Source organism: Rhea americana, unplaced genomic scaffold (assembly GCF_003343005.1).
Source record: "Rhea americana isolate MKP2758 unplaced genomic scaffold, rheAme1 scaffold_322, whole genome shotgun sequence".
NCBI classification, from domain to species: Eukaryota; Metazoa; Chordata; class Aves; order Rheiformes; family Rheidae; genus Rhea; species Rhea americana.
Genome location: NW_028186449.1, coordinates 24,557 through 45,972, shown reverse-complemented (window position 1 = coordinate 45,972; position 21,416 = coordinate 24,557). Strand labels below are relative to the sequence as shown.

Here is a 21,416-nt window from a genome sequence, read left to right as displayed (position 1 = left end):
CTGCTGAATAAAACTGAACCTTTTACAAACCCAGCAAGCCAATATGTTTTCTTCAAAACAATATAAAGTGTGTGGCTACGAAAATAGTGTGACACATGTAAAAAAAAATCAAAAATAATGTACCGCAGGGTAACATTTTCATAACTGGAGGAAAACAAAAGATTATGTACATAAATATATATACTTATACATATATATATATATATATATATATATAGCAAATTACAGTTTCCTGCACTGAAGATTTATCAAACACACAAGTACTGAACAATACTGGACAGTGTGCTTTGCCACGTCTTGTAGCCTCCTTAAGTTCTTGTGAGAATGGAAGACAAGTTTCTATGGACGATACGACTTGTTCAGTGGTGCAAGCTCACACAAAAATTTTTAAAAAATGTAGAAAGCCCCCAAAAATGCACACTAGAAATGCCTGTTGTTTCCAGCACAGACATCTCTAACAAAACACCGTCAACGCTCAACTCCTGTTTAAGCACGTGCCACAGCGTAGGGGCTCCTTGCAGAGAACAGACTGTGCGAGAAAGAGATTTTTTGTGAACGACAGCCGTCGTGTGCTGACAGCGATGAATTTGGGCAACAGTCTGATGCTCAGCTTTGTCTACTGGCTTGCCAAATCTTTAGGGAGCAGAGGCTTTTGAGCTCACCTACAGAAACTGCACCTCTCTCTTGAGGCCAGGCAGCCGCTCCCATGAGTTTCAGACATAAAACAAGGCATGAGCGAGTTTTTTTGGCTGTTACATTTCCAGTGCTCTAGGAACTGTAGTTATTAACGTGAAGGGAGGAAGAGTCGGAAAGAGTGACACCAAACTATTTCTGAGGACTGTATACACAATTACTCTTATTTTGGTTTTGCAAATAAAAAGCGTCCACACCACACATTTCATCTAACCTGGGCAGAAATGCTAAGCTCAGGTTCTTAATGCATAAATAACGATCCTCAGTGGAAAGGATGGTGTAGGACTCCATTGGGCTAGTGAGGTTACCAGAAACCGTCTTTGAAATATTGTAGTAATTAGCAAGGAATAACCTTCCCGTTTAGGTGTCCTTTGGAGCACAGAGTACAAATATTTATGGTATAAAAAGTACTAAGTTGTCTCCACAGGTTAGTGACGTCTGGAACTCGGAGGGTTGTAAATCCAGTCCATTACAATTAGAGTCATACTTCCAATCATGAAGATTATGCCAACTATAAGAAAAATTAGAGCCTGCAATTGGAAAATAAAATTATATTAATTATATTAATGAATGCACCATGGTTCACTGACTATTCCATGGGAATCTTATTTATACAGCACTCAGAGCTTGAATTTAGGACATTCTCTGTGACTATGACTAAATAACATCGTATAAGGCTACATAAATCAAAGTTAATCCTGTATAGAAGTTCAGCATAATTTCTGCCTTTCTTGTGGCTTATACCCAGGAATAAATTTCAGATCTGCTATAGATCATCTAACCTTAAAAAAACACTTTGTTAAAATGGATAACGATACAAATATAACAGACGTATATATACATTTTTTAAAAAACTGGCCTATCGTCAATGAATGATCATTGTCTCTAATATCAAGAACAGCTTCAGTTAATCCTTTTCATCCTTATTAGACAAATAGGCAAGCCAGTCTCTTTCCTCTAAAAGCATTTCTGCATATATTCAAATGATTCAGGTGCTTACATCATTCCCCCTTGCTTTAGCAGGACTTTTAGTTTAACATAATCTGTCCACACACAACAATATTCTGCCTCACAAAACAAACATGAATATTGTATACAATCTTAGTGCAGAGTAGGAAATTCTGGATATGCTGAATACAGAGGAAACTTGAAGAGTGAAGAAAGAGAGACTTATTCACAGTTTCTCTCTGTAACTACTTCAAATGTTATCTTCAGAAAGCATCTTATGATAATAAAGATTTTTCTTTTATAATTGCATTATGTACCAATATAACTTCTTCCATTTCACTATGTGTTGTTTGTTGTACACAGGTATATATAGATGTGGACATATATATCTTTATGTGTCTGCATATATATTTTATCAATATATTTTTCAATTAATTTTTCAAAGGACACCCCCTAAGTGATGCCATTAAATGCTCAGGCAGGTATTCATGTTCAAGATAAAAGGTACTGCTATGGCAGTCCAGCATGACTTATAAACACATGCTGGGTATGAATGATAGACCTTCATATATATCTCCCATATATGTATGAATCTGTCTGTCTCAGTGGGGAACTCACAACTATCTGTTACTTGGCATTATCTCTGCAGTACAACCTCCTTCTTACCCTTGACCTCAAATTTTCCTCTTAATCCACAGCTGGCCTTCTAGTGTGAACCAACAGCTCCTTATGTAGTATTTAGGTATTATTTATACAAGTACAGGTCTTAGCTAGAGCTTAGGTTGGATTAAATAAATACCTTTTTCTAGTGATTTAAGACATACCTTACCTAGGCAAATACCGTTTGTTTTACAATTTAGCTGGGCCTGAGACTTAGCCTGTTGTTTCTGAAAACAGGTAGACTGCAGAGGTTCATGARTGGAGCAAATTCCCTTATATCAGAGATACATACAGCATCAGTAGGTGTGACTGGTTTGTCGTATTAGGCCTTTTTTTCCCTGTACTGATTGTTTTGCTTAGTGTGAAAGAACTATGATACACACCCTATTCTCCATTCCTGGTTTCTGATATCACTCCTGAGCTGAGCCACAGTGAAAATTCTTCCGTTGCTCTAATCTTATGATCTTTACTGCAATCAAGACCAATACAGTGGCTGCATTTACTATTGCCAGTCCCGCCCCAGGTCTTTGACCCCTCAAAGCTATTCTGCATTAATCATAGCAATGATAGCCACGTGGCAGGGTAGGTAAAATGATGGTCTGCAAGGCAGAGTCGTTTTATGCTTGGTAGATTTATCCAGATTAAGAACAATACCACAAACATTATGAATGTTTAAAAAAATGCTTCAGTAGTGGAATTCTCCCCCTGTCTTGACTTCAGTTGGGCCAAGACTCCTTTCCAGTTTTTTAGGAGAATTAATCTCTGAAAAATACATAATCTGAGGAGCTGAATGCTGTTGTTTATGAGGTACCAAAACCTTTGGYCAGGCTCTACACAGAGAAGGAAGCTTGCTGTATTTTGACTCAMAGCAATAACATATCCATAACGATATGGCCTCAAAGTCTTTGACTCGTGGACACTGTCTCTCTGTGATAGAGTGACTCCTCACCTGATTCCCTCTTTCACCTCCCTGCTCTACCCTGATTGGCATCCCTGCCCCTGTCAGTGAGACAGCAGCTCAGGCACTGAGTCCTCGCTCTTCAGTGGCTGCTGCAGTTTCACCACAACCCCATGTGGTGGTTTCGCATCYAGATGGACGTGGTGTCTGAGGAACAGCCAGCCATCAAGCTCTATCTTCTCTGCTACAGGGTTGTGGCAACTTGAAGAGGAGTAGGGGAGACATCACTCAACATGAATCACCATGTATCTTAAAATAGAGCCCTAAAGTTAACAGTCACCARGCATTTTGCATGAAATGTTACCATTTATGATCAGCTGCCAGATGTTGTGAGTCAGAGTCCAAGTATTTGCGATCAGTAGAAAGCACAAAACCTCCCTTCCTTCCTTCTACAGTTGCTGCCAGCCCACTTACCGCAATCTTCTGGTGAGACCTCGGAGGCTCCTTCTTAACAAGCCGTAAGTAGAAGGAAGCAGGAAGAATGAAAATCAACATTGTTGCAGAAGAGGCGCCTAGAACAGAAAATAGATCTGAATACTGTGCTGTGTGAGCAAATTCATCAGTGTGACATACACTGCAAAAAAAGAGTGTGTAGGGTGCTAGCTGCTGTGCTAATTCTGGTTGCAGAAAAGGGGAGCTTTCTCATATTCAGTATTCATGCAGAACTGTCTTGTATTCACTCAGAACTGTCTTGTATTCACTCAGAACTTGCACAGTTTCACTCCCAGGCTACAGAAAAGTCTCAGTTTGGTCTCTGCCTAGGGAATAATTATACTAGATTTTATGGGGTCTCGTTCAGGCCTGTGTTATGTTCTTTGGGGAACTGTTGTCCTCTTCTTCTGCTAAGACCCAGACTTGAGACAGCTCTGTAGGTGTCTACACACTTATCTGAGCATTGAATCCAGTGCAGCTGCCTCCAACACAGATGGTGCGATTGCCCTGGAGAGGAGGTATCTAAAACAGGGTGGCTGAATTGTGCCCTGGACATGCCTATTTCTCTCCTCTCAATGGAGGGGCCCTTAACAGAGCCCAGAGTGATAGCTCAGATGTAAAAAGCCAGGAGGTGCAAACTGGTTGCCTGCACAAAGTACAAAATATGAAAAAGGCACCAGTACAAMCCCCCCCCCCCCAGAGGTGCCAGCCTCAGGGGCATCTCAGTCCCTGAATCCTCAAGCAACTCGGAGGAGGGAGACTCTCTGCCCAGTGGTCAGGCGTCAAAGCTGACTGGAAGAAAAAGGTAGGGAGAGAACTGTGAATTTCAAAAGAAATATGTTACTTTTCTCTCTTTTTTTTAACATCACAGTTTGAAAGTCAATACATTTTGTACAGGTTAGAGATGTTTGAAAATCCCTTTCCCTGCCATGCACAGGATGCTCTTTTTTGTCAAAATGTGAATTCCTCATCAGTTTCTATGCTAGATTTATTAGATTCCTTGTGCCTCATGCAGGCTGACAACTAAGTTAGGTAGAATTTGGCTTTGTGTGTTGGCCATTTGGGAATTCTTATTTCCCTTTTAACTTTTCCTATATAAACTCAAACTTGTGTTTAAATTACTCCATTGTAAGACCTGAACTGAGAAATGACATTCAGTCCATGAATGTAAATATATTGTGGAAAGGATTAACACAGCAAATGGAAAGTATTTATGAAACCTACCGATAAATCCAAAGATGTCTTTAATAGCAGGGACAAAAATTACAAGCAGGTTATTAAAAGCAAGAATGACTGCTGCAATCAGGAAATGTCTTATCCAGCTGAATGGCCTTTTGGGAAACAGCAATGCACTGACAGATGAACGGATCTGTAAGATGAAAACCGTCAGGAAAAGTTAAATAGCAATTAACTTATTTTTGTTTTTCACATTTTAAATGATCTAACTGAAGAAATGTGTTTTCAGCCTTTACTTCCCTTAATGTAATCTCACTCTGATGAAGGTTTTTGAGAACTATGTTCACAGTTTAATGCAGAAACTCAAATATTTGCAGTGCAGAAGAAAGACAAGTAAATAGGGTGTAAAATCAGRGAGATGAAATCTGTTCAACTGAAAGATGCTAGTATCAGCAAAAAAAACCCAAAGAAACCCCCACTCTGCATACTAATCAGCAGGCAAAAATGCACGGGTGAAGTAGGAGTTCGTGTATTTCTGAACATGATCTCTTTGAAATTCCCACAAGAGTTCTGTCATTTACTTTCATGAGAGAGAAAGTTTTTGTTTTACTGCCATTAAAAAAAATATATATCAAAATAAAGGCATATCTTATAATGTTACTTGGAGATTATGTTCTTAAATGTATTATGGAGGATACTTTTTGTTCCACTGATTTTCTCATATGCACATGAGACTCTTGCTTTTTAATCAGCAAAAACAGTAAGTAGGAAAAGGGTCAACAGTATATCCCTTAGGTGGCAGAAGATATTGTTATCCTGAAGTACTGTGATAAACTTAAAAGTTTTGAAGAGTAGGCATTGAATAAAAATGATTTAAAACTTAAAGAAAAACTCAAAAGCATTTTTGTTTAGTTGTCTGAAAACAACAGACAACTGTTTCTGGATGAGTTCGACAATTCAATAATATATGGAGTTYTGTCAAATTTGGAGCTCATCATCTCAAAACACAGCATGAATCTTGCATTTTGTGTTTTTCAGGCTGAAGTGAGCCAAAGCTGTGAATGAAGAGGGAGGTAGATTGCAAAAATTTAGTTCAGTCTCTGAGTTATAAAACAGTGTTACTACACTAAAGAATTGATGTCCTGTATTCCTACCCACTTTCTGTCAGCAGCCTGTGTATTATTTCCACTGTGATGTTGCCCTTGAAATGTGACTGATCTGACCTGACTTTAAAAAATTTTTGCAGTGCAATAAATATTTTTTTGAGAAGAATGAACTTTGACTACTTTAAGAAAATGCAAATGTAATAGTTCATAAAAAAAAGTAGTTTGTACAGCTATGCTGTATGTTTGGAGTAATTAGATCAATGCTGAGCTGGCTGTCCTGATAGGCCATATCAAGTTGTCTGATATGCTGCCTTTAAAATAAATGATAACTTCTAAGGAATTCTTTTAACAGAACAATTAGTTCTGTGATATGTAGCTGCTGAGCTTCTGTACACTATTTAGATATAAAAATTATACAGAGAACTAAAAATGCAAAAYACTACATCTGACTGATAGAGGTTTTTGTGATGTCTTGAACCTATTTTCACTTGAAAAGTGGTCAGTTAGTTAAGACTAATATAAACACTTAACCATCTCTTTCAACATCACATTTAAGGTAGAGCATCAGAATGCTCTGCAAGCCAGGGGGATCGAGTATTCTGGATACTCTATACCAGAACAGATTTTTTCCAGATAACCTTGAATGGGGATCATTGCTTTTAACTATTTGTCTGCAAGGCTGGAAACAGCACCTCTGCACAACTTGTGTTTGCATCCAGGACAACAGAGCATCAGGACCCTGGGATTACTACTCCCATCAGAGAGGAACAGTAAAGTGTGACGTAGTTTGCTGGAAACCTGCCAAATGCATGATGCTGGAGTTGTAYGGCCCCTACAAAATGGCACACTAGTACCCTCAAATTTACTGTCAAGTATCAACTATTTCCTCCTTTGCTGTGTAGCGCTGCAAGAGTCTAAAGGTCTGCTCCTCAAGCTGAGATTGGTCCCTGAAGAGTGATTTAGCTTCTCTTTCTGTCCCTGCTGCTATGGATGTTGTATTTTTCCCTGTGAATAGCACATAGAAGCTCTAAACTTTGCTCAGGTATCTGACCATGTGGCTGCGTTTTGACTGCATCTCTTTCTCTGCCACTTAACTTCCTTTCCTGTCCCTAGGCTTAACTCAAGATGTTGGTTTGAGAAGGCTCCCACAGCCCCTYGCGTGAGCACAGGAGCTGAACTGCTAGGTGTGCTGTAGGTCTCTCTGACAGTGGTCCCAGTTTCACTGACTGGAGTCAGTCTGCAGGTGGGAACATATAGAAAACCTATTGAAGTGTAAAATAGCATGTTCCTTAGATGTATGGTATTGCCTGAGGAAAGCTGCGTCTGCAGCCCTCTACGATGTTAAAACTGAAAAATACAGCAGTGCCTAGAGCCTGCTCTGCACCAATTTTAACAAAGGRTTTTTTTATGTATGTCCCAATATTGTCCCAATATTGTCATCAGAATTGCTCCTAATATGAAGCATAAGAATTTTTTAATGATCATTATTTGATCATATACTACTTAYAATATTTGTGATGTCCAAGTTGGGCACCTACACTAAGCAATATGCACAAGTCCTTTACTTCTCTACCTTGATCCTCATGGAGCCAGGTCTGGTAGCCCTGCATAACATTAGGCCTAAGCTGCATGAATCTGTCTTGAATTTGGATGCTATAGTAGGTGCTTATATCTGTATTAGGAAATCTCCTAAATGATTTGAGTATGTTCCCAGCTCCTCTGTACTTACATTGCTGCTCTGTTAAATATAGTACAGAGAGGGCCAGAGAGAGACAGGGCAGTTGTTTCTGAGGGCTGATTTATTTCAGTCTTTCAATGTTTGCAACCCTAATTACTTAAGTTCCTTGCTTCAGGCGTGTTATACATGATAAAATGGATTCTCACAAATCAAAACTCAGACTTCCTTTTAAATATTAAAGACTGTCTGTGTAAATTTTGCAGCAGCTAACCACAGTCAGCATGTACAGGCTAGCCCAGATTTCAGCTTCGCCTACTCTGTTACTTACAGGGAAAAGGACGAGGGGTACAGTCAAAGTTACAGCCACCAACACTGCGAGGCGAACTGTCAGAAGGAGGGTGTCAAAAGTGTACACTTTAGTGTACGTATGAAGTAACTCATCTTCAACTTCTCCTACAGAAGGGAAACAGAAAGGAATTAAGTTACTCAAGCAATATTTGCACATGCAAAAGGGAGATCTTTATACTGCAGCGAGATGAGATTAGCCTTGGCCCAGCTGCTGTCATTAGATATGTGTTACGGGCTAGGCATGAAAGAGGCGTTTTCCCAGCATGACTGATACAAGTCCGTCATTCAGAGATGACTTTGGTAATACAGCTCTGAGGTGATGCTTCGTATTCAAGGAKCTCAAATAACTTTCTCAAAGTCATTAAATAGATTTGAAAACTGAGGCAAAATAATTTCTCTGATATGAAATAGAAAATAACTTGCTGAACTGGGAAAAGATCTCCCAACTTTCGCACAAGTCTTCCAGCTTTCAAACAGAACTCCCTTGCCACAGCAATATAGCATAGATTGTGCTGTGTCATTCACTTCTGTGCTGTAATGGAGGAACTAACAAGGTAAAAAGAGGTGGCGTTTGCATAAAACTGTGTGCTAATATAGGGACTACTCTGTTTACCTAACAGTTAGGCCAGCTCATCCGTATTTTTTTTTACACTAGAATGATTTTCACCTGTTTTTCAGCATAGCTGAAGCTGAATTAGTGGTGTCAGACCTAGGGTGGGTAGCATTTAATTGTGTCATGCAAAGCTGTCGAGTATCAGAGTATTTTTAGTACYGTCACTCTTGGACTTTACCAAGAGCCAAGTTTACCGCAGCTTGTTTGAGTTCACAAAATCAAGAAATACACAGCTGGTCCTCCCAGTAGGTACAGCTGAGTCTCCAACAGCTGAGAAACTTGTAGCCTGGCAGCTGGATATGTCTCACTACTTATTCAGGAGGTTATATGCTGTGTATTGTTTTTGAATAATGCATATGCCTATATTCATGACCGCCGAAAGCACAGGGACGCTTGCTCCAAGCTCCATCTCTCCTGATTTAAAATTAAGGGGAAAATTGTGTGGAGAACAGGTCCTTGACCTACCATAGAAGGTAAGGTATCCAAAGAGAGCAGCCAAAAGGTACATGACGAGCATGCCGGTGATAGAGATACTTGAGACATTCTGCATCCTCTTACGGGAACGGCTGAAGTAAAAGAGAAAGAGAGTCACAGTGCTATTCTTACAAAGCCTCTATCTGTACATGAAGTACTTTGAAGAGTACTGGAATCACTCTCCTGGTGTCACTGACTGGTAAATTCATAGCAGCTATGTTAGATAGTTTTACGGGGCTCTTTAGTTCAAGCTTCACYGCTCTGAGAAGAACAGCACAGATTTATTAAAGTGTACTGAAACTCCATTTCTACTATTTATTTAGTGATAATATGTAAATGCATTGTGATATTCTGTATGCCATTATTTAAACATTAGCAATCTCAAACTGTGTTTTTTTTAAATAAAAAAATCGAACATCTTAAATTAAAGCAGCTTTCATCCAGCTCTAAGTGAATACCCCTATATCAACATAGAACTGTTCTGCAGGTTCAAGGTCTTSCTGCATGTCAAATCCTTTCTTTAGAGATTCTTTGATTAAAAAATGTGCTATAAGAAAATCTTTAGCTTATGGGGGCTGGAAGCAGGCTTCCAAGTCATCTGGAAACCTTGACTCCTCCTGAGGTTAGGAGGCAATGGGGCTTGGCTTTCTTGAGTTTTGCTGCACAGCCTCCTGTAATTTAATTCCTGCTGCTGAACAGGTGCATTTTTTCAGTCCTTCTTCTTTAGTTCAACTGATAACTCTGTGCTAGTATAAGCTTTATTTTATTTTTGATATTTGATAAGCAAAATGGGCTGAGTTAAGAGCATATGTAAGATACCCAAACCAATGGCATCCCAGAAAACTTAGAGTAAGCAACAGCTGATCCAGACACAGATCTCCTTCAGATATTTTTAGAAAATAAAATACTCTGTTTCAATGTTATATGTTGTGCAACCAAGTTCCCCAGTGTTTTTCACATCATTCAAAAAATTATCCAGATTGCTTCTTTCRTAAGTAGGTATCATCCAGTGCGGACCTCTGAACAGCAGTTCTCTGTCACCAATATATGATTATTATGTCAAGGCAAAGCCAGTATCTGCTTACTAAGGAACACCAGAAGTTGTTAATGGGTGGATGTTTACATATCAGCAGACAAGGCAAAATGCCTAGAGAGGGATCCCTAGCTATGGTTGACTGGAAGTATAGACCAAAATTTAAGAACCTTACTCTTTCAGTTCACTGTATATTGGCAGCACCTCAGGGTGGCATACGAACGCAAATGCCAGGATGGGTATTGCATAGGCAGTCTGTAAAACAAAGCTTCCATTAGTAAGAAGGGCCACTACTGTACGTCTGACTTTTGACAGGCAGCAGTTTAGTTGTGGTATGAGCGGCTAAAGATAATTCAGCAGAATCTCCCTTACCCGTGAATTGAACACAAAGTATTTTGGCTGACACATGTCACTGTGGTCACTGTGTGCTTCAAATTCCACGCCACTTTTCGGGAAGGTATCTTTTGGCTCCTCAAGGCCTGATGTGTGCCCAGCTGTGTTGTCCATCATGAAATTCACCCCAGAATTGAGAGACCCATTGGGTAGCATGACAAGGTGCATTGGCACAGTGTTGTTGATGGCAGTCCAGTTTCCAGCCCCATGTTCCATGAYGGGGAGAGGGCAGGGGATTTGGAATTTCTTGTAGATTACCTACAGTAAGAGTAGACAATGTGATCACAATAGTACAGCCATAGGAGATTACACTTACACCTGTTTTTGATAGCAGTAATGTGAGAATTTTTTATTCAGCATGGCCAATTACAATTACAGTTCCTGATCCATGAATTCAGTCCTGCTCCACAATGCCTAGTTTCTATCAAGATTTTTTTAAGGAAACAAGGCTTTATATCATCAGGCTATGTGTATGTGTATCTGATAGATCCTCCTAATAACTTTCGAGCCTATTGGGTAATTTCAACCAAGTCAGGCAGACTWAAAATATTCTGTTCCTTCAACATATTCAGGTCTCTCATGCTCTCTGAAAACAGGTGAAGGAGTGAAATCCTCTGAAAGCCTGCACTGATAGGCAGGCTATGGTGATCACCCRTGATAAGCCAATAGAAATATAAGCAGACACATGGAAGAGGGAGAGGAAAGAGGGATGAAGAAACCAAGTGCCATCACTTCTGCTACTCCTGGAAGTATTTGTTATTACTCTGCTTCTGCTGTAGTCCTGCTTTAAGTTTTATCTTTTCAAGTGCTATTTTCAGCCTGATATTTTTTATTCTGGTTTTGTTTGGCATTAGGGTAATTGATTTGATTCACCTACAGGTGCTTTTCTAACACCTGCATAAAATTGTTGTAGCAAGGAATTTATGGTGTTGCATGGATTACAAACTCTGTATTTGCAAAGAGACATATCCTGAACAATCACCTACCACACTGACAAAGAAAACCATACAGCTCAGTGAAAAACCACTTGCATAACCAAGATAACCTGTGAAGTAAGAGAGAGAGAAAGRGRGAGAAAGAAACAGTTTAGACACATATAAATTCACAAATCTAGCTGAAGTAAGAAATGARGTTAAGCAAGGCATTAACCTTACCTAAGCTCTTTAGAAGGGAAAGTGGAAGAATAACTCCAACCGTTACAAGTATGACTAGGTAGTTCCCATTTAAATACCATTCTCTGTAGAGAGGAAATAAAATAATAATTATAATTTCTATTGACATTAAARTGAAAAATTTTTATCTAAGTTTGAGGTTGGGCAAAGGTACCTACCCAGAACTCTCCTCGAGTTTCATAAATGCTCTGATCACTTCAGGGAGTTCATATTTAATAATAAAGAGGTAGCTTGACATTGCTGGAAAAAAAAATGAAACAAAACAAATGCCTTTAGAGGAAACAACATAATTCCAAAAAAATCATTTGTTATAGAAAGCAATAATGCTTTACGAAAAGCACACTGTTTTGAGAATCAGTTTTAATTAAAATAGAGAAATGAGTTTCATTTAAGTAGGAGGGTGAGTRAAGAGATGGTATGTTCTTTTAATGTTGTTCTGCTTTTAGAGAGTAATGAATGACATTCAGCATTCAGCCTTGTATTCATCTCTGTATTCATCCAGCATTGTATTCAGAATACGATATAGCTATTACTAAATTAATAACATATTCAAATCACTGTTATGATGAAATTTAGATTCCTAATGTAAATTTATGTTCTTCTATTTGCTTTGCTATTGTAAATAGTGTTTTTTTTTCAATGAGCACTCTCCATCCACTCTTTTAGTAACGTTGTCATTGCCTCTGAATCTCTTGTCCTCCTTGTCCCTTCTATTTCACAGAATCACAGAATGGTTGATGTTGGAAGGGGCCTCTGGAGATCTAGTCCAACCCCCCAGCCTAGGCCGGGTCACCTAGAGCATGTTAGGCAGGGTTGCATCTAGGCTGGTTTTGAATATCTCCAGAGGAGACTCCACAACCTCTCCGGCCAATCTGTGCCAGGGCTCTGTCACTCAGTAAAAAAGTTTTTCTTTATATTCAGGTGGAACTTCCCGTGTTTCAGTTTGTGCCCATTGCTTCTTGTCCTGCTGCTGGGCACCACTGAAAAGTTTGTCCCTGTCCCCTTGACACCCTCCCTTCAGGTACTTATACACATTGATCAGATCCCCCCTCAGTCTGCTCTTCCCCAGGTGAAGAGACCCAGCTCTCGCAGCCGTTCCTCATAGGGCAGRTGCTCCAGCCCTCTGATCATCCTTGTAGCCCTACGCTGGACTCCCTCCAGTAGCTCCATGTCTCTCCTGTACTGGGGAGCCCAGAGCTGGACACAGCACTCGAGATGAGGCCTCCCCAGGGCTGAGCAGAGGGGCAGGATCACCTCCCTCCACCTGCTGGCAACACTCTTCCCAATGCACCCCAGGATACCATTGGCCTTCTTGGCCACAGGGCACATTGCTGGCTCATGGTCATTTCCAACTTCTTTTTTTTTTGTTCAACACTTTACTCCATGGATCTAGAAAATTAATTGTCATGATTCCTGATGGAAAGGTTCCTCTATTATCTAATTTAAATCTACTGACAGACTGACAGCAGCAGGTTTCTCTCTCTCTTTCTCTCTCTCTCTCTCTTTTTTTTTTTAGTTATCTTACTTTGGCCACAGAGAGGTCTCTGGAAAYGAATGGATCAGCATTAGACAACAGGCTGAAAACCACTGAGCTAGATGACTAGCTATTCCTTTCCACCAGAGAAGTATAATTCTCCCTGAATTCAACCACATATGATATCTAGGCTAGTGAAAGTAAAGGAAGAATRTGGAATGGGATCTTTTATGAACAGAACCAAAAAGTCTCTTGCAGTAAAGAGACTATCCACCTGTGGATAAAAAAAATTGCTCTAAAGGAAGGATGGAAGAAATTTATCTTGCCTAGTTTTAGCTATGTGACACTTTGGTGTCCTGTCAATACTAGTTGCCTGGGATCTCTCCATGACTGGTGAAGAGCCTGAAGATGGCTAAAAAAGATGGCTAAAATGGTTTGGATGTCTCTCCTCATGGATCTGGCCATTATTTTTCATTGACTACAGCTCAGACATCTACCCTAGGTTAGGAAGGATGAATCCCACCTAAAAGGAGGAAGCACAAAAGCACATGGTTCTGACTTCTCTGTAAAAGAAAGGCTCKTCAGTACTTGTTTTTCCAACTAAATTCTTTTCTTCAAGACACATTGTGGTTCTGGTAGCTTCACTACTAGTGAAGGGCACATACTGTATCTTGCTCATCTCTGATGCCATGTAGATAGAAAGCACTGGTATTCTGTAGAACAATGTTAGAAGTTAAAAAACCTTTATTCCAAGAACATTTTMTCCTTACCTCCCATATTCTGCATTGTGACAGAAATGAAAACACCACATTTTCCAGGCCAACCCAATGCCTTTTCTCCCAGCTTTTCGTATATTAATGAGCCTGAAAAAAACAAAGCAAAACAAAACAAAAAAAAAAGATAAATGTGGGCTACTACTCTGGATGCACTTGATGAGTTGCATTCCARGGTAAAATATGTGCAAGTAGTAGGAATTTTTAGTCAGCCACAGCCTGATCCTCATACCTCCTTCTTTTGATATCTTCAGTAAGAGGTGGACGGAGTAGAGTGACAATATTGCTACGCTGAGCAGCAGAACTCTGCAAGGCAAAGCAGAAATCAGAATCCCAAACAGGACATCAAAGACACTGAGTTAATTTGTATGAGTACAATTTATGCTTGCTTGTTCTTCTGAAGTTCAATGTGTAAACAGCACTCAGCAAGTTTGTTCTTTGGACCTATAGTACAAAATGCAGAGATAAGTGTCAACTGCAGCTTACTAGTGGCTGCACTTGCACCATATACACTCCAAAAGTCCCTTGGAGCTTGTCTAAGTGCAGGTAAGTGCCAATTCTGTGTTTTTCCACAAAGACAAAATTGTGCATCTTAACAAGTCCCTATCAAATTAAACAGAAATCTATGCAAAAGTCAGGTGTTTGCTCTCCTGCTTGCTCCCTGACCTGTCATTTCAACCTTTCTCTTTACACAGAGCTGTGTCCCCTGACAATATCCCCCCCAACAAAAGAATTGGAAAAACTTCACTGCCAACTCCTGTTTAGTCAGTACCTTTAAAAATCAGGCTATTTTACTGGGTATACATGAAATTTTGGAATTTAACTTGAGGKATTCACTTTGCAAAGTACAGGAGAAATCTTGCATAATGCTAAAGCRTAGCATGACACTGGAAATCATGCTTTCAGAAAGCTTGCAGTATTCTTTTCTAGCCTAGTCTGCTGGAAGTTATTGGTACYTGAATTTATTAATTCTGATTATTACCCTGTTCCTTCCACCTGAGATTTGCATTTTATGTGATTTCAGTTATCAGCCGCTGGTGAAAAATATATCTTTGTATGATATTTTCAGGCCGTAATACTGTGGGCAGCATATTTTATTACCATAACTATCTTGTCTTCAGTCTGCACAAGTGTTAGTGCAGAAGGGGCCACAGCGATAACACGACGGAGGTAGAAAATATCAAATCTATCTACTGATGTTCCTTATTCAGGAGATTCTACCCTCAGCACTTCCATTCCACTGAAGATGAGGTTCAGTATAGATATAGGAGCCACTGACAGCCAACTTCCTAAGCAAGCTATAGTCTAAGAGCAAAAGTGACATTGGCTTAGGGGCCATGTGATGGTCACCAGACTATCACAAGTTTTTTTTAAAGTTATTTCTCCAAGAGAGACAAACGGAATCATAGACTTATGTGAACAGGGTTGTGCCCCATGCTGTGGACGCAAGTTATGTGACATGGGCTGAGATTGCAGTCGTGGCTCATGGCTCGAGTCTCATGGCTGAGATTGCAGTGTATCAAATGGCAGCCTTCTTGACAAAGGGCACCCATGCAGCTGCTATTTAGAGACACGGTCTCCATGCCTTGGCACGTGAAGTGTACCTTTGCAAATCAAAGATGTCTTGTTGCACCTGCTGAGTCGTGCCATGCAACTCAACCTCTCCCATGGGAGAGGAGGAGATAACGGGAACTCCTAGGGTTTACTGAGCTTTAGGAGCCCTCCTCCCACCTTCAACCCGTAGAAAATATTCCAGCATGAGAGTACTTGGGCAATATGAGAACAGTAAATCATCTGCTGCCAGCATAGTCTGAATTAGCATTAATGTACAGCAGCTTCCATTTAGTAGGTGGAATTTTTCTATCTCACTAACACTAACGTCACAATCTGTGAAAACAGAAGAACCTCCAGCAAGTGGATGCATGCCATCCGGGTAACAATATCCCCACACAGTTCTGTTCTTTTAAATAAAACTCCTTCCTCTACCAGAAAGGAGAACGTTCTCATGCACAAAGTATGAAAGTAGGACAGAAAATAAAATGAGCTGCAGGGTAGAGACGTCCTTTGTTTTTACTATATAAGACTCCATAGGGTTGCTTTAGCATTACTCAGGGCTAAGGCTTGCATCCTGCTTAGCACTGCCAAAAGAGCTAATGTAACTAGGCTCACATCAGATTTTTTTTTTCAGCCATACTTGTGAATGCACAAAGCCTTGAAAATAAATATATTATAGAAGAAGTTTTTTTTTGTTTTTTTTTGTTTTGTTTTTTCCCTAGTGAGGCCCGATATACCAAGACTTTCTTTCCAGTGGTATAATTTATGCCCATACTAATTTGTACAAATATTTGGAGAAAGCYCGGTTCCTAAACTAAAGAGTTGGGGAGAAAAAAATCTTAAGTTTTTCAGTTTCTAATGCAGTCAATATTAGAACTAGGTTCSATTTTTATATATGTAAATACTACATCTAAACCATTCAGCTGCAGGTGGTGAGAAGTACTTATCTCAGAGAATGGCAGCATTTGCATCTACAATTAATTTTCAGTTACAAATTCTACTGGAAAAATAGGAGGTGTTTCTTAGCAACTGGAAGATACGCATAGAATTTCAAGTGCTGTTGCAGTTCTAGTTATAGAGCCTCCAAAAGTAAGAAGTCGTATAGTGATAGCTAGCGTGCTACCCGATTTAAAGGTTTCTTAGATTTTAAAACAATGACCTAGTGTCATATATTATTCCAGCCCAAAGAAGGATTAAMATAAAGGCTCCAAATAAGATTAAAACCAATTGTTAAAGAGGAACAATTTTTCTGTACTCTCCCTCTCATTTGACAAGGTTAGCTGTAGATTAAAAAATTGCACATGGCTATCTGTTACTGTCAGTCAAATCCTATTTTGTATAGATGCTGTATGTCAGCTACATACCATGGTTGTCTGGGGTAGTACACTGAGTACAAATAGACTTGAGGGAGTGGGTGTCATTAAATCTGAATAAATCTGTGACTGCCTTTCTAGTCAAAACACACTACCATTTCAGACTTACGTTGAATATTCTTCTTCCATTTCTACATAGTGATTACATAGTTAGGGTGGTGTAAATATATGCTGTATGGGTAATTTATTGCCCCTGTAGAATTCCCATACTGAACCAGCAAGATTTCTGTTGTTATTTTAGGAGCAGTATACTTGTTCTTCCCCTCTGGTTTTTGACTGGACAATATCAATTCACAGTTGCGTTCCTGACATAAAACAGGCCTAAACTTAAAAAAATGGTTTGTCAGCACTGGATGGTTTCTTGTGGTGMAGCTGAAATGTTTGTGTTAGAAAAGATCTTACGCTTTTCAGCTCACAAAACATGGCTCTTAGGCTGACTCACCTCTCCAACCGCAAGAGCCGATAGCTCACTGCATCTGTTCTACTCATTTTTTGTCTGCGTACTTACACAAAAAGGATAATTCCAGTGTTGGCCATGGCATACGACAGTCCCAGGATGCCACTGCCCATGATGGCGTTGCTCARGTTAAAGGATGACATCCCAAAGGAGGCCGTTCCCCGGTGCTGTCGGGAACAGCAATAGTAGATGACGTTAACTTGCATTTTACTGAGTGCAACAGACTAATTATTTCTTACTGCTTGTCAAGGTGCCTGAGCCCAGTCACTTAAGAAGTCTCTTTGGTCCCAAATGCTTGCTGTGCTAGTACGTGTTTGCTGTGTTTCCTCCAGCAATCCCTCACCTCTGTGAGGAGAGCCACATCCCTGGCAGCCTGCAGAGATGTCGCAGCCAGAACTGACTGCGTTGGCCAGCAGCAATGGAAAGAAATCACTATGCAACAAATTCAGATGATTTTTTTTTTAATTCAACTGATTATTGAATTTTATCCAAGCAGGATGTACTTCTTCCTCTGGAGAGCTACAATTGTATCTCAGGGTGGCAGGAGAGAAGAAAGTGCTGGATGCTGGGGGAATCCACTGTATTGGAGGAAGGAGAGTGGGAGAGGATTAAAATCTAGGGGAAGGGGGAACTCTGTGTCTCAGGGAGTAGCATCTGGCACCAAGTGAGAAAGGAAGAGAAGGGGGAAAATATAGCTGTTAATTTTAGTTACAGTTACAAACAGCAATTTCTCTTTTATTGGATGTTTTTATTTGAACAATCCTAATAAAACCTGTAACATATTCAATAAAATAACATCTTTCTTTGTCATCAGACTCAGTATAATTTGAATAAAGTTAAATCCTGAGCAGACAGATGCGCACAAACACACATACAGATGCACCCATGCTGTGTTCCTATCTGCACATGGAGTTGCCTGGAGAGTTTGAGAAGTGCTGAGAGTGTAATGCTCAGCATTGTAAAGCCAAACATAAATGTCATCTGTTTAAAGCAATGCAGCTGGATGTAAATTCACTTACACCAATCCTGGAAATAAATAATACAAGCATACACACAATAAGACCTGGAACTACCCTGGAATGTGAGTCTAAAAATGGAATTTTTTGTTCGATGTTTAAAGGAGCGTTGGCTTTTTTATTCACAAATTCTCATTTAATTGCTTGTAAGCTTAAGCCCATGACTTAAGACTCCAGCCTGAATTCTTTCTCATGCAAAGTTTCTCTGGACCAAATCTCCCCTCAGAAATAGGTGAGAAAACCCACCCTTAGCTGAACATCTTGGGTGAGATGACACAGGTGCCACTGAGGTCAGAATATGACCTGAGAARCCTTTATGACTGCTTGTGAAGGAAAGACCAAGTCGTACTTGCCAGATGACAGAAAGAGTTTGCAGCACTAACTGCTAAGAAATGTGTTTAGTCTTCCAAAGCCAAAATTAAACTGATCAAACTCTAGAGTAACTTYGTTTATGAAAACTTTTGTAAAAAGATTCAGGTCAATAAGTCTTATTTTGTGATAACTCTTAAAAATGAATAAAACTTACATATTCCTCGCTATATTCTTCCAGTTTCTTTTTACCCAGATATCCATTTGTAAGGAACTTCTGACTTTCAGCATCGTCACTGCGAAATGGACTGAACACAAAGGAAAATGAGAAAACRTTAGATAAGGCTTATGATACATATTATGTTCAACCAGTGCCCTTTGACATTAGTGGAAACTTTCTTCTAGCATCGGGAGGAGTATTTAAAAGTCCTTCATAAAAAAAACTCTTTTCTCCTACAAGAGTCTCATGTGCAATTGCAGATTTAATGGATCTTTGCATTGCCTTGAAATTAGTAACCTTCAAGAAATATCCAACTGTGGAAGTTGGAAAGTAACAATTCTGACTTGCAGCAGTGGGCTCAAAGGAGCTCGTACTTCAAATCCTGGTACCCCAGAGCCTTGCAACAGCCCTGTCAGAGACCCGTGCTGGGGTCTCGGCAGGCTCAGGGCTGGAGGCCGATGGCAGTTCTTGAGATGTCTCTCTCAGCTCACCCAAACACTGGAGCTGTGGGAACTGCTCCTGTAAATACCTGAGCACGGGCAGTCCCAGCAARAGCATTTAGCTGCTGGCCTCCGTACCCTGCCCTRGAAACCTTTCCTCATCTCCTGYGAGGCTGAAGCACGGTGGGTGCATGCTCGTGTTACACTGCCCTGTTGACATATTATATCCACGTGTGCTATGTGACTGGAGCAGCTGGAAATCACCAAGCGGGTACTCAAAGGTGGCCACCTGCAAAAGGTCACTCCAGGCAATGAAAGGCAAGCGCAAACCTGGGATGTCCTTGCTATGTGAGGCACACCATTCATCAGGGCGCAGAACAGGCAGAGTTTTGTGCTGTAGGAAAACAGTAGCTAAATTACCAGACTACTTTCAATGTATTGTCTGTGAAATGTTTTGAGTCCGAGATGCCATCAGTGAAGCTGTTTTTTTTTTTTTTTTTTTTTTTTTTTTCCCTCTTCCCCTCTCTGTTTCTTTTTTTTTTTTTTTTTTTTTTTTTTTTTTTTTTTTTTGAATACTGCTTTTTTAGCCTTAACAGAGCAGCCTTCCCATTGAAAAGCTTACCTCCTAACGGCAGCCTTTTCTGAATCAGCCATCTCCGCGTAGCTGTCTTCGAGACTTTCCTCGCTGTTGCTCTGGTCATCAAGTTCGATGTTGACTTTTTGCAGCTCCATGCGATCCATTTGAGCGGTCAGCGCTTTCCAGTGCACACGCTAGCTTCTTCAGGGTAAACAGCACTGAGCCTGCTGCTTGCAGGTTTGCTTTACCATGTGGCGACTGCCAGAACACTCTGTTCTGCAAACAAAACACAAAAGAACTCATTAGAATTTTCCTCAAATTAGATAAATGTGTGTGAATCATTTGGTTTGTGTTTGTTCTTTGTAATAGCATTAAGAGAGGAAACTGTGTTGGACTGGGAAAATTCTGTATGAGCATAATGTTCCTTTATATACCAGCAGTTGGCCCCTCTGTCTTCCTCAAAACAGTAGAAGAATGCAGTGACCAACAGATGCACAGTGGATGTCCAGTGTGTACTGAAACAGCAAAATCAGAAGAAAATAATTTCTTGATTTGCTCGTTTTGAATTGCAAGGTGATGGTAATGCAGAAAAACTCACTTCATTAGAAATGAATATCAAGGGTTATCAAGGGTTTTACCAGTTCTGAGAAACACACCTACTCTTAAAGGAAATGCTCAATGTTTTGAATAATTTGTCATAAGATCAATATTGTCACAAGTTTAAATGTTTTTGGTAATTTGTCCCTTTTGTTGGGATCTAACAAAGGAGAAGAGCATCTCTGCATGGTCACTTCTTTGATAATTAAGAGTTGTAACTATATTACAGTGCTTTCTGTTCCTCAGTATATCTGTATTTAATACTCATCTTTCCCTACAATCAGAAGATTTGTCTCACACAAGGTTGTCACATATGTGTAAGACTTACTATTTCTACCCTTGTTGGAAAAAATCTCGCCTTTTAAAAAAATCATATGGATATATGTTCCCCAGTCTGTTTCTATATGGACCAAGGGAAACAAAACAGGGCAAGTTTACAGAGAGGAYGTTGCCTCCAGCATTTACAGCAGCTGCTTGTTACAATCTCAACCACAGATACACATTAACATTCATTTTCTTATCGTGCAACATATTTTGCAACTTTACAGCACTTTTTTCTTCCCAAAGATAGTCCTTGAGRCATCTCAGCATTGCTGTTTCACAGGTAAGGAGGTAAAGACACAGTGGTGAAAGGAGTGAGCACAAGCCATGCAGCACATTTCTGACACATCTAGGGCCAGAACTGCAGACTCCTGGCACTTTAACTTCTACCTTTCAGTCAGGTATATCAGCTGGATCTGTTATTATTTTCATAAATATCACATGCCAAATGCAGACCAGAACTGCATAATAACTATATCAGAAAACAGTGAAACAAGTCTACCTTGCTGTAACACTAAAAATGAAATTATTAATAGCCTTTCTCCTGGTTTTGTGGATGTATAGGTCTTCTCTCAATGACCAGACTTTTAATATCCTCTGCTGCTGATTTTATGCTGTTCC

The 21,416-nt window shown here is 39.9% G+C and overlaps 1 protein-coding gene across 1 annotated transcript; it reads right to left on the bottom strand.

Moving 5' to 3' along the window:
* Positions 1–1,121: 1,121 nt before the first annotated feature.
* SLC38A4 (solute carrier family 38 member 4) lies at positions 1,122–20,057 on the bottom strand. Its single transcript, XM_085310671.1, has 15 exons — positions 19,923–20,057; positions 18,858–18,948; positions 17,367–17,482; positions 14,164–14,237; positions 13,929–14,021; positions 11,843–11,924; positions 11,667–11,749; positions 11,499–11,557; positions 10,492–10,770; positions 10,295–10,374; positions 9,078–9,178; positions 7,980–8,104; positions 4,916–5,060; positions 3,674–3,771; positions 1,122–1,223 (listed from the first exon to the last, which is right to left on the bottom strand). The coding sequence occupies exons 1-15, from the start codon at positions 20,039–20,041 to the stop codon at positions 1,122–1,124; spliced, it is 1,647 nt and encodes a 548-aa protein (XP_085166797.1). The 5' UTR covers positions 20,042–20,057.
* Positions 20,058–21,416: the final 1,359 nt, after the last annotated feature.